This window comes from Urocitellus parryii, chromosome 8 (assembly GCF_045843805.1).
Source record: "Urocitellus parryii isolate mUroPar1 chromosome 8, mUroPar1.hap1, whole genome shotgun sequence".
Lineage (NCBI taxonomy): Eukaryota > Metazoa > Chordata > Mammalia > Rodentia > Sciuridae > Urocitellus > Urocitellus parryii.
In genome coordinates this window covers 25693940-25712226 of record NC_135538.1, presented here as the reverse complement: position 1 = coordinate 25712226, position 18287 = coordinate 25693940, and the positions used below count along the sequence as shown (strand labels likewise).

The following is an 18287-nucleotide window of genomic DNA, read 5'->3' as shown; positions in this document are numbered from 1 at the left end:
CTCATTGAATAACTCCTCATTTCCTCCTTCCAGTGACCAGTCTTTATAATACGGTGCTTTTCTTCCTATTTGACCTCTTTGTTACAGGTAGCAAAACCTTTGTGGATTATATATTTCTCAGGTGAAGAGCTTTAGCATTATCTTCTTATATACTAACTAAAAATTTGTACTTTCTATTTCCTTAATAGATACTTATCTGATAGCATTTTCCCTCTGACTATTATACTGACATGATGCATGTTTAGTTTGACTTATGGTGTTCCTGCTCTCACTCTGGGATTTCAGAAAAAACATGGAAAGGATGTCCAGAGGTCATATGCAGTACTTTTCCTGCCAGAGAAAATAAAAACAAACTGCTCTACAGTTAGAAGTAACAATAATTGCCTCAATATTTCACTTTTAAATGGGCCGGGGGACTCACACATTCTTTTAACTGAGCACTGAATTGTAATTACAAACATTTTTATAGTGTAGGAAATAGAACTGTACCCAGGAATGGCCTTACCAAACCTGTGAGATCTTCTATGTGAGGAAGTCCTATTACAAGAGGAATTTCAGAGTGCCCTCTTTTTTTTTCTTTCCTTTCTTATTCTTTTTTTTCTTTCTTTTTTTTTTGTAGTTGTAGATGGACAGAATGCTTTTATTTTATTTGTTTTATATTTATGTGGTGCTGAGGATCGAACCCAGTGCCTCACATATGCTAGGCAAGCGCTCTGTTGCTGAGCTACAACTCCAACCCAGCCCTTTTCTTATTCTATATAGATAAGGGAATTTTAAAGATTATGATTATACATTTTTAACAATTTACTCACTAATCTTTCCCCCTCAAGTGATATTTTGTGTCTGTTCTGCCAGATATTGCCAACTTACTCTCTGCCTTTGTCTTTATTGATCTAATGAACACTTCATTTATAGTGACAATTGTATCCCATTGATCATCTCTGACAGTTTCTCTGTTGCTTTGGTTTATGTAAGTGAAAGCCAGACATCTCTTCCCTAAGTGAGAATCATGCTCCCCGCTGGCCAGCTGTTGTCTCGTGACTGAAAAGTGACTTTAGTCTAGGAAAACAACATAATCCATCCTTGAATAACAAGAGAAATAATCTCTTGCTCAGACGTTAGAAATGGGGATGAAGGCCCTGGCCTTCCTCTAAGGAGAGTGTAAAACCAAAGGAAGTGCTTGAGTGCTATGCAGAATCATTTGTGGTAGAGTTTGTTTTTAAAGATTTGTTTATTTTGAGGGGCTGAGCTGTGGCTCAGTAGCACAGCACTTGCCTAGCACATGTGAGGCACTGGGTTCAATCCTCAGTACCACATACAAAAATAAGCAAATAAAATAAAGGTATGCTGTCCATCTACAACTATAATTAAAAAAAAAGATTTATTTATTTTGAGACGGGATCTTTCTATGTCCAACAGGCTGGCCACAAATGATCCTCTTGCCTCAGTCCAAGTGATTCTCCTGTCAGCTTCCTGAGTAGTTGAGACTACAGCTGTACAGTTGTACAACTGCACCCACCAAAAATTTTAAAAATGATAATGTTGATACTTCTTGATGACTTGTTTAAACATTATTATACACAGTGATTTAGGTGCCTTTATTTTCTTCTTGGTATTTAGGTAATTATTGAAAGTTTGAGTATGCTTTGGAGACAAAAAGAGAAAGACAGAAGAGAGTCCTTGTAACAAACAAGGCTACCTGCACTGTGGGAATCTGGGCAACATAGAAGACAGGGTTAACTTAATCTAGGGCCATACTTCTTCATTTCTGGAAGTTCTTTACATTCATGAACTGGAGCTGAACAGGGTCTTGAGATCAGTTGAGTGGTTCTTTCTTTCTTTTTTTTTTTTACTGAAGACTCCCTATGTCTTATATATTTCCATATACATATACTCCTACCTCTGATAAAACATACTGGCTCACGTGCTAATCAAAAATTAGCATTTTATAGCATTATTATCACTAGATTGTGAGTTTGGTTAGGCAGAGATTTTCATCTGTCTTATTGATCACAAACTATGTTACCAACACCTAGAACCATGATCAGCATTTAGAGATGCTTAATAAATAGTAGTTGAATTAATCATGCTTATTATGGACCAGTCACTGAACTGTTTTGTATACATAATTTGATAACAAGCTGCTTATATCTACTAAGTACTTATATCTGTATATCTACTAATTTGTTTTTCTGTTAAAAGCTTAAATATATGAATTATTGCCATTCACAGTTACAGAGCAAGAGCTGATATGATGTCTAAACCAATTACATTTTAGTCTATAGCTGCTATTTCATGTGCTGTTATTTTGGAAATATTAAAAAGTAATGAGCTCTCAGAGGTCAGAGGACTTCAGTTACAGATCACATACTCATTATGGTATCTTTATGTTACATAGAAGAAAATTTAGATCCAGAGAGGTATAGGTGAGTTGCATAGGGTCACGCAGCTTCTCTGTAGAAGAGCCAGGACTCTGACTGTGGTACCTGGACTTAGTCCAGGACTGAGGGACAATGGCAAATCTAGAACCTCTGATGGATGCTTTTTCAAGTTTGTGGTTGTGTGGTTAGGAAACTTGGATTGCACCTATCTATTTTTACTGCACTCATTGAAAATCTAACTACTGGTGCCAGTTGAATGAATCATTCTCTACCCCAGAATCCAGAATTTAATCTACTCTTCTAAAGCTCCTTATATTCATTTAGCAGAGAAGAGTAGGGATTACATGTAATAGGTGATGTGAATAATATATAGCTTCAAGTATTGTTCACTGTTCCTCTTATACTCTGTGCTGTGAATGAGGCAGTGATAGAGAAGAAGTACTGATTCTATACTCTGGGATCCCCCATCACTAGACATTAAAGTCACACTTCCTTCCTCCTGGTTAGAGACCTGCCACTGCTGCCATCTCTCTACACCATGTGATCTTATACGTTCTGTCATTGCCTCAAGGATGATCTTAAGTTTGTAACATCGGGCCCTTGGATTCTATTAAAGTCAGAAATATGATGTTCCCAACTTGTATGTAATTAATATTTTAAACCATTCTTATATATTTCAGAGAATATATCATACTGGGTAAAACAATTCCTTATTGCCTTCTCTGTACATAGATATATATGTAGAAGACACTTTAGAAAGACTAGATATGAAAATATTATTGTATTTTTGTCTACGAAGTGGTATAATTTGTTATTTTAAGTTTCTTTTTCTTTCACAGTGACAAAGTATTCATCAGACTTGTTTATTCATGCAATGAATAAGTTTTCTTTTTATAATGAATGAGCATTTTTATAGTCAGCACATAAACATGTACGAATCTTAAATTAATACTGCCTAACATGTAAGGCTTCTAATTTTCTCACCCTCTGAATTTGTTCTGTGATCTCATAGTCCTTTTAGCATCGGGCATTTCTCCCAGCAGCAGAGCTGAAGCCCTTCTGTGCCTAATAGCAGGATGGTTCTGGAAACTGACAGGAAATATTTGCAGGAGGGGGAGAACCCCAAAGGTAACAGGGAAGATGGACAGGCCTGGCTTTCCTCCAGAGGCAGCTGTGATGGGAGGCTTTATTTTTGAGCCTGACATAGGAATTCTAGTGGTCTAATCAAAACATGAATGGCACCATGAGGCAAATCCAAATGGCTCCTAACTTGCTTGTCACTGCTTGTCATTCACCACTGACAAAGCCGCCCCTGATAGTACAGAAACTTGAGTGCCCACTCTATTTATCTCATTTTCCTTGTATTATAAATAACATCAAAAGATGAGAACATTTTAAGAATTGACAGATATGATTGGTGCATCTGAAAAGTTCACATTTTCTTTTTGCCTTTTTTGGATAATAGGGAAGGAAAGAGAGAAGAAATGTACGCTTATGGGTGGGAACTTGGGCATCAGCTTCCATTGAGTGAACATTTGACCATCATCCTTTGTCTGTGTAAATGTTTTATCTGGACATTATTGGTACAGAGAATTTCTTTTTCATAAACATAATCCTATACTTTTATTTTTACTAAAAACAATAAATGTGAAGAGGGTGTTCATTTCCAACTCTTGTCCCTCAGTCTCCTGTATTTGTGAAGTGTTCTGCAGACTACCTTTGGTCCCAGTCTCTTGGGACCAGCAAGGAGAGGACACCCAATGCATGTACTTCACCTGAGCCTGTAGCACTGTCTCTTGTTCCTTCAGCACTTTGGCCTGAAGTTTCCACTCTGCTGCCTGGTTCAGTAACTGTGAGAAGAAAGAATGCATGGAAAGAATGTCAAATTGTTTTTAAAATTATCCTTTAACTGTAATTTGTATATAAAATTTAATTTCTGTCTTATTAACTCTTTCATGTTTTTGAAACTTTGTAAAAAATCTAAGAAAGCTAAAAGAACATGCTAGATAGATTGTTTTTCAATTAAAAACTAGTGGTTTGGGGCTGGGGGTGTGGCTCAAGTGGTAGCGCGCTCACTTGGCATGCGTGTGGCCTGGGTTCGATCCTCAGCACCACATGCAAACAAAGATGTTGTATCCACCAAAAACTAAACAATAAATATTAAAATTCTTTCTCTCTCTCTCTCTCTCTCTCTCTCTCTCTCTCTCTCTCTCTCTCTCTGTCTGTCTTTAAAAAAAAACTAGTGGTTTTAATTAAAAAAAAAGGGGGGGGGTCTAACTCAAGCATGAATCACAAAAAAATTCAGCCTCCCCTCAAATTCTGGAAGCTTTTCTAACAATCCTTTCCAACTATTACTAATCTCTGCTTGAGAATCTCCAGAACCATCCCACCTGGGCAGTGTTGCCAGTAACTGTTCCTTTGTATAAACTGAGAGTAATTTTCCTGGACCCTGTATCCCACTACAGCATGCATGATCCAGTATGAAATATATACTTGGTCTTTGTCCCTGGAGAGCTTGTAACATGCATCCAAATGTCCTAGAGAACATGTGAAAGGGGTATTCTTTCTCAGAGAATATGATTTAGGAAGTATAGGGTGTGACTCTAATCTGTACTACAGCAAATACCCAACATGGTTTGGATATTGGTAGTCCATGGATTACATTTTAAGAAACAGAAGTTGGAGCTATTATTCTAAATCCTGCCTTCTGGGGGTTTACATGATCAGAAGTCTTATCACTCTTAAGAGAATATGGATTTCTGATTTGAAGTTATCCAATGACCACAAGGTTATGTTCTTCAAAATTTATCATTTTTGGTCATGTTTGATAATTGAAGTTATTTAAAAATTATAATTCTAACAAAATGAATTATCTTAAACTTCCTTCTTTCCCCCACAATGATACATGTTTTAATTCATACATTTGAAACATCTCTGACTATGATACACTGTTACAGAGACTTGGGCTTTTTGGGACAGCTGCAGGTTAATTTGAAACATATCTTTGTCACTTAGTAGCATGTGCCCTTAACAAGTTGCATATTCTCTTTGAGATTCAATTCTCTCATCTGTAGAATGATCTTACAGCTTTTGGGGAATACTTGGGGTTACTAAGATCAGTAAACACCACCATTCAGTTTTCCAACTTCAAATTATGGAGTTATCTTTGACTTTCCCCATTTCTCACTGTCATGATCTTCAGGTCAGCAGCATTGACTGTTTATTTTTCACTGAAACAACTTTTACCATTTCCATTCTTTGTCTTGGCTGCTTCCTCCCTAATCTAAGTCATCATGTATCTCATTTAGATGCTTTCTTACTCCTCTGTAGTTCATTTTCTACCCAGGAGCCAAATTAATTATTTACAGATGCAAAGCAGACCATGTCACCCCCTACTTGCCCATTATATATTTTCCAAGCTGTACAAAACTACACAATTTGACCCTTGTTTATCTCTGCAACTTCATTTCCAACCTTTCTCCCACTTATTCAACATTCTCTTGCTTCCCTGACCTTTTCCTATTTCTGGGGTATGCTAGGCTGGTTCCAGCAGTAGGGTCTTGTTAATGCTGCAGACACTGTTGCTGGAGATTATTCCACATGGTGGCTTCTACCAGGCTGGGCTTGACTCAAGCATCTGGTGCCTCGTCCTAATAACTCAGTCTAAAGTAGGCCCCCTCTTTTCACCCCTCTCCTTTTCTCCTTATTTTCCTAATAGTACTTAACTATTATCTGAAATTACCCTTCCTTGTTCATTTGCTTGTTTACTGCATGTCTTATCCCAGTCAGACTCTAATCTGCATGATGGGAGATGGCCCTTGTCTGTCTTGTTCACAGCTATATCTCAGCACCTAATATTATGCTCAGCAGATAATAGGCACTTGAAAAATATTTGCTGAGTATTTGTTGAGTGACTAGTTCATGTGAATAATAATGCAGATATGGTGCCTCTTACTGGGCTAACCCATTTAGTTCTCCATCGAAGCCCAGGCTCTTCATCAGTCCAGAGCTCTTTGACCATTATCAAAACAACTTTCCTAGAAAGTCTCAGATATCAAGGTAGACCAGATATGCACACCAACTAAAAGGATAAGTACATATTCCTTTTCTCGTTTATGTTGCTCCTCTGCTTCCTTCATCATTTCTTGTGCCTGCTCAAGTTTTGCATCCACCAGCTTCTGCTGCAGTTCTCTGTGTTTAAATATTTTGTCCAGATGCTGAGCAAAAATAAAGTACATAAAGAAAGCTTGGTTTATTATTGGTGCTTAAAAATGGAAAATAGAAAAAAATAATTCACATGAATACTTATTCTTTAGATTATACTGTTTTTAAAAAGGGGGACTAAATCACTAGCATCACTTAGAACTTTATATGTTAAGTGGTGAAGGCCCCCAACATTTGACACTACACAAAGGTAGCTGCAAAAGTAAGGGGGTCAGAGTTCAGCAGTGTTAATGATTAAAGTTCTCAACATTATTTTTCTGAATCTGGTAACTAATTGACATGATATTTATTATGCTAGGCAGCAAAGATAATGATCTGTACTACAAAGGCTACAGCATATTAGTTGGAATTTTGACTCTTTCTATGAATATAAAATCTTTAACCACACCATAATAGTGCAGTTTATCATGGCGAATTCTCCACATTCTTGCATTCTTGTCTCAAGGGTTGTAAAAATGTGGTGGGACACCAACATGTGGTCCTAGGTCTGGGAGTGAGGCCCAGGCCTCCTGAATTCTGCTCTGTTGCTGGTGGTGTTATAGTTTGGACCTGAAGTGTCCCCCAAAGACCCATGTGTTAAAGTTATAGTGCCTAGCTTGGTGCTGTTGAGAAGTTGTAGAAAATTAAAGTGGGGTCTAGTGGGCGGTCTTCCAATCATTTGGGGCATCTTCTTGAAGGGATAATGAGACCTCATCCCTTCTGCTTTCTCTCTCTTTTGCTTCCTGGCAAACCACGAAGTGAGTGGCTCTGTTCCACTATACACTCCTCACCATGATGATGAGCTGCCTCTCCACAGGCCCAGAAGCAATGGGGTCATTTGATTATGGACTGAAACCTCTAAAACTATAAACTTTTCTCTTTATAAGATAATTATCTCAGGCATTTGTTATAGTAATAGAAAACTAACTAACACAGGTGGGGATGGCAAGGCCAAGGGTCACAGATGAATTGATATGTAGATGTTTACTGCCCTCCATACCTTTTGATTTCTGGACTTGCTAGATAAAGAGAAGCTTTCAATTCTACCTCAGTGAGATGTGAAATTCTGGCCTTGGACTTTACATAGAACCAATCCCAGGATTATACAGATTATACCAGACCATTCCTATCTGTGGTCTCTATGAAGAGTATGGATATTTCCCCTTCATTCTTTTCCTTCTTCTTCAGCCTGAACCTCTATTATGGAGCAGAATTATTCTTTGTGATAAGATAAAATGGTAGCATGGAATTTTGGCTTATTAAGGAATTTCCTGATTACCTAACTGCTGCAACCATATGCTACTGGCTGGTTTTTTCCTTGAAAAAAATCTTAGCATGTGGTTAACAGAGAGCCATTTTGACTATGTTATGTTACATTTTAAGGCAGAGATATAAAATTTGGTTGGAGTGGGGAAAGGAATATTATCATACTCTTGAGAGGAAATCTGAGTCTTAAAAACATTAAACATTAAAATATAATTTTGGGTTAACAAAAGATTCTTATTGCCTTTCTAATGTAAATTACTGAAATTCAAAGTCTTGGCTTTTGTGACAAGAAGGAATTTAATCTGTTTTCCATACATAAAATGTAGAAAATATATTATTTTCTAGTGCATAAGAAATTTGAGATAATTAAATGACATGTTATGTTCAAAGTACAGTACTTAGCACACTTCCTGATATAAACTAAGCACCAAATGAATATTATAATTATTAATATTATTTTTGGCTTGTGTGATATGTAAACTGTAGACCCTCAATGTACATGACATGGTGATTCTTAAAAGAGAGTGTATATTTTTTTTTCTCCCTTGAGAGGATTTTTAAAGGCTTGATAAATACTGTTTCGATGGATGACTGGGCCCAAGCTTACCATTTTCTATTTACTGCCTAGACTTTGCAGTAATTACAGTTTTGATGAAATCCTATATGACTTTCAGCCAAGTATTTTGTTGTATCATCTGTCTTTATTTTGGCTAGCAAAAGAAATTCAATTCTAACTACTAATCAATTGAGTTGACCATAACTTTCTTATTATCCAAGTTCCCCACCTTACATCCCAGATCAGAATATATGTACAGATATATATATATAGTTCTTCTAAACTGTTTGATGTTCTTACCTCCTCTCTGAGCTCATACTGATCAATGATGCTTTTCAGTTTTTCTGCAAGCTCTGTGTTCTCCTGACAGAGCTTCATATTTCGCTCACTCTGCTGCTCTATCTGTGCCTGGATATCTGTCAGGGTAGTTTGAAAATGACTTGTGATCTCCTTCCTTTTCTCTTCTTCCTCACGTGCCCGCTGGAGGGTTTCCTCCTATAGAAGAAATCAAAATATTTTATTATGGTAATTTAAAGCCCTGAAGGTTTAAAGAACTCAGGACAAGGTCAGCAAAAGGAGACTAGTGAGCAGAGTTAAGTGGGATATTTTTTTCTCAGTTCTCTACAGCTAAAGTTGCTTAGTCCTAAAATAAATGTATGAGCACAGGTTTCAGCTGTGAGTACACAGTCTTCAGAACAGGTGTTGTGAGGACCTTGAATTGAATTTGATCTTGGTGATGAATAGACTTGTTTTAAAGTTGATGGGTCTCCTACTGAGTAAATGAATGGCAGGGATTTCTGACAAACACACAGCCACATGGTTTTGATTTCTTGGTTGTGGCCTGGAAAAAAGACCACTTGGATTTACTGATTGATGGGACAGGTCATGGGTTACTTTAGTTTGGTACAGGAAGAAGAGCAGTAGATTTAACATTTGTCTATAAAAAACATGGCAAATTAACCACATATCTCATTACTCCAGTTTTATAAGTGATCACAATGTGAACTTTTTCTTAAAAAGCCTTTCATCAGAATGCTTAAAAATAAATTAAGATGAATATAGCTCAATGGAGGCCATTTAAAAATATAAAAGGAAATCTTTCCAAATATACTAGATATTTTATTTCTGGAAGATCAATCATTGCATGTGTTACATGGGGTAATTTAAATGCTCAATGTAAATTTTGAATCTGAAAGTAATATTAAGTTTAAAATCTCTTTAATTCTAAAATTAAACCTATAATTTCCCTTTACTCTTTGTTAACATTGAAGAATTGGAAATTAAATTTTATATTATTTCTGTTCTTTTGTCCTAAATCAGAACTTTCTGTTTATTTCTAACCACTAACAGTGTGCCCAAATTCTCTCTACATCTGTATTGAGAATTGTTTGCTTTGTGATTGTTTCTCTCATTCTTTTAGAATAAAAGGGTTTGATCTTGCTACATCATACCAAAGATAGAGACACACTACTGACAAATGATACAGACATTTTAGGATTCCATTCAATTCTGATTAATTGTTAATATGAAAGCTTGCTTCATTGTTGGCAAGTAAAATTACATGGCAGTTATCTACCAAGTTCAAATTATATAATAGGAATTTTAAAAAGAAATAATTATTTTAGCAAATGTAATTGCATGAATCTGTATTTTGATAGAATAATGTGGTCAAAATAAATACTGATCCTAAAAATATATGCAATTCATTTCATCTTTCTTTTACAATATTAACACATTTCCTAACTCTAATATAGCCGTCTGAATAATAATTTATCCACATCATAAACCTATATCAAGCAACAACTTCTCAGGGATATTGTAGAATATATTTGTACTTCCTAATCTGAGGAAATTAATCATCTGAGATATGACTTCCCTGAGTTTTATATACTAATGTTTACTATATGTATTTTACTGAAAATTATTATGACTGTCAGTTAAGAGCAGTTGAATATACATATAATAGTGATTGTCACCTCATTGCTCCTTATATATTTACAAGTCAATAAGCTTTGAATTATAGAACTAAAGACAATGATCAGAATTCATTTGCATTTATAAATATCCCAGCCATATTCATTCCACAAATGAATGAGTAAATGAAAGAACCATCCCAGACTACCCCAGAATTCTTGAGTTTTTCCCAGAAGATGGCTACTGAAAGTGCATTAAACACATGTCAAATCATCATAGCACTCCACAAGTGGCATCTTGCATTTTTGTATTATATTGTTCTTCAGTTAGACAAAAGTAAATCTAGGAAATCTTTTAAAATTTGAGTTTTTCATTGATTAATAATTTTCAGTCATTTGAACAGTGACTTAGACAAACTTTTCTTTCTTTATTAAGCACATTTTTTGAAGTGAAAATCAATAGTACAAACAAATTTGAGGGACAAAGCCTGAAACAAACTTTGTAGGCCTCATTGTGCATTTTAGAACTAGTGCCATGCCTGGTACATAATCCATAGATATGTAATAAATGTTTATTTAATGAATCAGTAAATGATTAATTTATGTACAGACATCTGAGTAGCTTTGACTAGTTGATTCCTATAGTACTTTTCATATTAAAATTCTGCAAAATGCTGACAACAAGTGCTACTTATTTCTTTACCTAAATCATGTTCCTTAAAGCATTCATCTCTTACTAAGAAGTTTTCAATATAGTTTGAGACTTAGGTTTACTGCTTTAAACTTAGGTAATATTTTATGGAAACAAGATCATGTCTCAGAGTTTTACTGGTCTTTTCAAAATTATTCTAAATTATGAGGTTTTATGTGTGTGTTTAATTCACTGAATAAGGAATTTTTTTTTTTTTTCAGTGCGGGGATTGAACCCAGGTTCTCACTCATGCTAGTAAGCACTCTACTACTGAGCTACATTCCTATCCCTTTTTATTTTACTTTATTTTGAGACAGGGTCTCAGTAAGTTGCTCAGGCTGGCCTCAAACTTGTGATCTTCCTGCCTTAGCCTCCCAAGTAACTGGGGTTATAGGCAGGCACAACCACATATGGCAGAGAAGCAATTTTAATAAAAAATAGTAAAAGTTCAAATTTATAGTGGTAGAAAGACCTGGCTATACATTCTCTTTCTATGTCTTCCCAAGCTTCTACTACATAAAATTTAGATTCAAGTACTGAATAATATGGTCAGGGAAACTCAAACCAAGTTGAATCTTCTACAGATACCAACTATAAACTCTGGGCAAAATGCAAGAAACAACTACTTAAAGGAACTGGAGGGTAAAAATTTTGTATATAATCTTAGTTTCATAGTTATTATAACTGTAAGCTTGAGGGAAGACTGTAGTTGACAGCAAAATGAGATAGGAAAAACTTCCAGAGAAAGCCAACATACCATCTTTCGGGTCTGCAGGAGTGAAGAGTTCTGGGCAACTATAGCCACTGAAAGGTAAGAAGGAGATTCCCAGGGAATAGAGAGGGATAACCCTAAATTCTGTAAATAAACACTGCCCAGATCTCTGACTGACCCTGAAGTGTACATGTGCAGGATAGAATTAAAGCAATCTAGCTAAGGAAAAAAGAACTAAAATTGAATTTTAGTTGCTGTCCAAGAGGCAAAAGTATGTTTTGATTCTGACCAAATTAATTAGTTAAAAAATAATTTACATTCTTCATAGGAGTATAGTAGAATCCAGACTCTTTACAATATTAGTCACAATATCCAGGATACAATTGACAATGGCTTACATGAAAAACCAAGAAAAAAGTGGCTCAATCTCAAAAGAAACAATAATCAGAGTAGGCCTGTTCTATAATGACTCTGATAGAGAATGAGCAGGGGAAAATTTTAAAGCAAGTATTAAGACTATGCTTGAAGACATAACACTATCACAGTGAATTTTAAAAAAATGGAAAACCTCAGTTGAGAACAATAATTTATAAAAATATCAAGCAGAAATTCTGAAATTAAAAATTATTAAATCTGAAATTTAAACGTAACTGGATGGATTTATAGAATAGAAATGGACAAAGGAAAGAATCAGTGAATATGAAGATAGATCATTAGAAACATGTAATCTGGAGATAAAAGAGAAAAGAGACTCAAAGACCTGTGGGACAATATCAAGTGCTCTAACACCCATGAAACTGATCTCAAAAGGGAGGGAGACAGAGGAGGGGCAGGAGGAGGAAAAAGAGGAGATGAGAAAGAGAAGGGTGAGATAGTGAAAGAGAGAGAATGGAGTAGCAAAAATATTAGAAGAGATAGTGACTGAAAAATACCCAAATTTTGTGAGGAAAAAATATATATATACAAAAAAACTCAGCAAATATCACACCCGATATATATGAGGAAAACCACTCCCAGACATAAAGTGGTTAAAGTTCTTAAAACCAAATAGCAACAGAAAGACTGTGAAAGTAGCCTGATAAAAGTGACATATCACATGTAAGGGAACAACAACCCAAATTATTATTGATTTCCATCAGAAATTAATGGAGGCTAGAGTACAGTAGAACAGTTAAGTAAGGATGAAATTAAAAAAAAAAACATGAACAAATCTTATCAACACTGAATTCTATATCCAATGAACACTGTCTTCAATGATAAAAATAATGACAACAACAATAACAAAACATTTTTAAACATAAAAGACTAAGAGAATTGATTGCCAATAATGAGTAGTGAAGGAGTTCTTCAGGCTGAAAGAAAGTGATAATAGACAGACAAGAATGGTAAATGTCTAAGTAAAGAAAAAAGACAGTTTTTGCCTTTAACTTTTAAAGGAATATATACGATGGTTAAAATAAAATTATAACATTGTCTCATGGGCTTTATAAATGTATATTTTATATATATATATATATATATATATATATATATATATATATATATACATCAATCATAGCTTAACATAGTGAAAGTAAATGGACATATTTAGTTGCAGTGTTTCTACATATTATTCAGGCAGACTCTAAAAAGTTAAAAGTGTAGATTGTAATTACAGAGCAAGTACTGAAGATAAGTGCAAAGAAACTGGGCACAGTGTTGCATGCCTGTAATCATACCTACTCTGGAAACTGAGGTGAGGAAGATTACAAGTTCAAGGCCAGTCTGGACAACTTAGTGAAACTATCTCAAAATAAAAAAATTAAAAGGGGTGTAGTTCAGGTAAAGTGCCTGGGTTTAATCCCCAGTTCTAGGAACAACAACAACAAAATACTGCAAAAAGGTATAATTAAAAAACACAAGAGATAAATGAAAATGTTTTCAAGAATATTCAAATCATCCTAAGGAAGGTAGAGAAAGATCAGAGGAACAGAAGATAGGTGGCAAGTACTAAACAAATAATACAATGGTGTCTACAAATTTATCCAGCCACATCAGTATTTACATTATATGTTAATGGACCATTACTTTAATTAAAGTAATGAATGAAGAGAAGCATGGTACCTACAGCTACATAGTATCTATAAGATATGTACTTTAATTTATAGACCCAAGTTGAAAATACAGGAATGAAAAGAGATATCCCTGGAAAACAATTAAAGAACACCTGAGTGGCTATATTGATATCAGATAATATAAATATCAAGATGAAGATTATTACCAAAGGACATTTTCTAATGTTAAAGTGGTCAATTCATCAAGGAGACAAAATATTCATAAATGTGTATATATCTAATATAATTCTTTGAGACACATGAAGAAAGAATAAAGTTAAAAGTAGAAGACAATTCCACAGAGTAGATTTTTGACAACTATTGCTCAGCAATGGGACAAAAATTCAGAAAAGACATAAATGACCTAAACTTAATGGTTACCTAAGGAATGCTATATTAACATTCAGTACTCATAGTATGTTCATCAAGATAGACAGTATGATGGGCTATATAAATTAAACAATACTTGTAAGTAACCTAGAGGTTAAAGAAAAAATCAGAAGGGAAGTTAGAAAATATTTTGAATCTGCATCCTGATTTTGGCACTGAAAATATTCATGACCTTGGACAACTGATTTGGATTGCTGAGTCTCAGTTTCTTCCTCAGTGGAGATATTAACTTTCACAGCATTATTGGTGAAGATCAAATAAAAGAACAGACATACAACACTTAGCACAACTCCTGGCATAATAAAAGTATGTAATTTTATTGTCCATGATTGTAAGCCATGACTGAGGGTGTACAGGCATTCCTCTAGGGGTTTCTGTTATTCTATCATTCTGCCTTTGAATGTTCCCCAGAGGGTCCAAGGCAGATAATTCTCTCTTTTAATCTCTTTCTTGATACGTTTCTTCACCTTATCTGATTTAGTTGTATCTCCTCATTACATAATTGTACTGTAAATTGGAAGAATTAATGTAAACACAGAATACTATCACTGGAATACATATATTGACTTGAAGATTGTTATGGTTTGGATATAAAGTGTCCTCCCAAAGCTCATGTGTGAGACAATGCAAGAAGAGGTTTAATTATACCTCTTTGCAGTATTTTTTTTCCCCTAGAACTAGGGATTGAACCCAGGCACTTTACCTGAACTACAGAAGATTTAGAGGAGAATGATTGTGAGATTCTTAACCCAATCTGTGAATTAGTCCCCTGATGGGATTAACTGAGTGGTAACTGCAGGCAGGTGGGGAGTGGCTGGAGTAAGTGGGTTATTGGCAGGGGGTGTACCTTTGAGGGATATATTTTGTGTCTGGTGAGTGGAGTCTCTCTCTGCTTCCTGATCATCATGTAAGCTGCTTTCCTCTGCCACATTCATCTGGCATGCAGTGCTGTCTTACCTTGAGCCCTGAGGAATGGAGCCAGCCTCCTATGGACTGAGACCTCTGAAGTTGTGAGCTCCCAAATAAAGTTTACCCCCCTCTACAATTGTTTTTGTCAGGTATTTTAGTCACAGCAATGAAAAAGCTGATCAAACCTAGGATAATGTTCCCATCTCCAGGCCCCCATCTATTTTAGGTTTCTGATAGTCCTAGTTCAATCATTGAAAAGATGCTAGAAGCTCATCTCCTCAGACTTGTCATTTGAGAGTTAAGAGTTCATCACACTGGACTTCCATTTCCAGGTATCAAAAACAATTTGGAGTACACAGAACAACTAGTCTTTCCTTCCCCTACCCCCAACTCATTGTGCAAACTAAACAAGGATTTTTATGTCTTTAGTTCTTAAGGTATCTCCTTTTAAACACACTTAATAATAACTACCTCACAGGAACATTGGTGTCTAATTAATTACCATTTGTTAACTGCTTTGGGATTTTCCTCTGGAAAGGGAAATGTGGGTACAGACAGTACTATCATCGCGAGAGCCCTGCATCGTGGTTTATTGAATGGAGGAAGTGTCTGCACATAATCAAATTAATCACACTGCTAGGGGCTTATGCTGTAATTATTGAAACTCATGAAGTCTGAGGAAAGCAATCAGTCTATTATTTTGAGATTGAATAATTAAATCCAGAGAGCCTCAGCGTTTTTCCAAGTATCTTCTTTTCTCAGTTGACATTTTGGATCTCAAACTCACTTTATTGTATCAACTAGATTTGTGTCTATTTATCTCATGTCATGCAGAATTCATTATAAAATAAAATGAAGAATTTTTACAAATATTTTAGAGTAATCTAGGACTACCCCCCCAAAACAAAACAAAATAAAACAATATCAACAAAAAAATACTCAACCAAATAAGAAGGTAAGGGAAATAGCACTTATTAAGGGTCTGCACTGTGTTACGTCTGTGAGCACCACACACATAGGATCTAATTTTTCCCCAAACACATGGTGAAGCTGGGATAATCACCATTTTATGGGTGAGGAAACAAGCACAGGGAGGTAAAATAACTTATTGGAGGTCATAAGCGATCAAATGGCAGAGCCAGTATTTGAACATACTGCTCTGATTCTAAGACTCATGCTCTTTTCACAAGTAGTAGTAACTGCCCATGTGAATGTAGCCTTCAAGAAAGTGTGTCATTCTTTTTTCTTTTTTTTTTTCTTTTTTTCTTCCTCTAAGCCAGTGTGACACATACCTTCAGTGTCTTATTGTGTCTCTGCAGCTCTCGGCACAGACTCTCCAGTTTGCTCCGAGCCAGGATAGCTCTGCTGTGTTCGCTTTGTAATTGGTCCTTTTCTTTCTGGATTTGCATCTGTTTCTTTTGTAGGACCTTTAACTTCTTTTGCTCTGTGCGATGTTCATCCAGCTAGGCATGGGGATACGCATGAGAAAGAAAATAATAGAAACTGGGTAGGAATGCTTTGCAGTTGATAGAAAAGGATAAAATCTAGAGACCATTCTGTGGTTGTTCAGAAACTTTTTTTTTTTTTTTTGCTATTATCTGTCCCTCTGGAAACACATGAAATTCACAAATGTTGCCTTTGTAATATTTGTAGATATAGTTTTTAGAGCATATTTATGTTTTACATTACAATTAGTAGTATCTTTTTACTTTGAATTTTTTTGATAGGTCTAAAAATATTTTTCTTGAGTTTATTTAGTAATGCCAGAGACAAGATAGAAAGACATATCTTAGAATCTGGAAACTGGCAGAATTCATAGCAAAACCTGTATTCGTACAATGGTCAACAGTTTGTCTGCTTGGATTATGTTTCGTTTTTCACAAAACAAACTTCCAGTGCTATTTTTAAAATAGGAAAGAGAAAAGTAGTCTTCTGGTAAGTAGAAGATAAAGTTGTCTTCTTTATAACTTTGGACTTTGAGTGTAGGAAGGAGGAGAATAGAAAGTATCCCTCAACCACCTAAGGACTGACAGTTTTCCACCATAGCATTGGGAATAGCCAGTGCACAGCTCAACAGCATGAAAGGCAAGTTTCTGTAATTTACCCTGCTCCCCACCCATCCCTGCTCACCCACTCCATGCCTGCGGAAAACACATCATGGTGCGTGTTATTTGCGAACCCAGGTAAGCTCTTCTCACGCCCCTCTAGAAACTACAACTAAACTACCAGGAGTGGCTTGTGAAATGAAACCAGTTTACCCCTGTTCTTTTCATCTTGGAATGGTAAAATTTTAGATAGGGTTGACAGGTGAAATACAGGACACTCAGTTACATTTAAATTTCAGATGAATAAGGAATAAATTTTTAGTATAAATATATCCCAAAAACTGGTGGGATACACTTTTGCCAAAAAAAAAAAGTTACAAATGAAATGTAAATTTAACTGTGTGCACTGAATTTTTATTTGCAAAATTTGGAAGCATTATTTTGGAATCCTATCTCAGTGGAGGAGTATGGGGACCAAACTCTACAAGCTACCAGAGAGAGACTAGCTCAATTGGTTGAGGGCTTGTCTCACAAGCACAAGGCCCTGGGTTCAATCCCCAGCACCAAAGAGAGAGACAGAGACAGAGACAGAGACAGAGAGAGACACTAGCAGATTCTAGGAGGATTCTAGGAATGTCAGTCTGAAACTGACCATTGGTGTGGTCATGTTGAAGCAGCATCCCTTTTTCTAAAGATCATTGCTTAGTTAGACTCAGTTCTCTTAGGGTCTGAATAGAGTTTAAGCTAGGAAGGTACTAGTCCTAATAATGACCTTGTTGGCTAGCAGAAAGGAAAAGCCCTGGAGAGCCCTTGGTGCTTCTAGACCCCAGCTGTTCCTGGTGTCTCAAAGAGCTTGACACAAATGGGTACAAATTTCACACAAGCCATGATCTGTGCCTCAGTTTCCCTCTTTTGAAAAGACATTTGTGTTTTCTGAGCTACATGAACAGCACTCTATCACAATTTCTTCAGTTTACATTTTGGTTTTTCCTCCCTTTCTCCTCCTACATTGAAATAACTATATATAAACCCTCAGTTAAGCCAAAGATATGTGTATTTGATATTCTACCTTCATACTCATGTGCAATTTCTACTTAGTAGTGGGAATTAGCATTGGAAAAACACAAG

The 18287-nt window shown here is 35.7% G+C and overlaps 1 protein-coding gene across 2 annotated transcripts in view; it reads right to left on the bottom strand.

The window, feature by feature from the left end:
• Nucleotides 1-18287, bottom strand: part of Txlnb (taxilin beta) — a 45039-nt gene that overhangs the window by 13991 nt on the left and 12761 nt on the right. For both annotated transcript variants that reach the window (XM_026391897.2, XM_026391896.2), the window contains exons 4-7: nt 16407-16577; nt 8707-8901; nt 6479-6598; nt 4157-4231 (exon numbers count right to left, since the gene is read on the bottom strand). In XM_026391897.2, coding sequence (XP_026247682.2) covers nt 4157-4231; nt 6479-6598; nt 8707-8901; nt 16407-16577 — 561 coding nt within the window. The remainder of the gene's footprint in view (nt 1-4156; nt 4232-6478; nt 6599-8706; nt 8902-16406; nt 16578-18287) is intronic.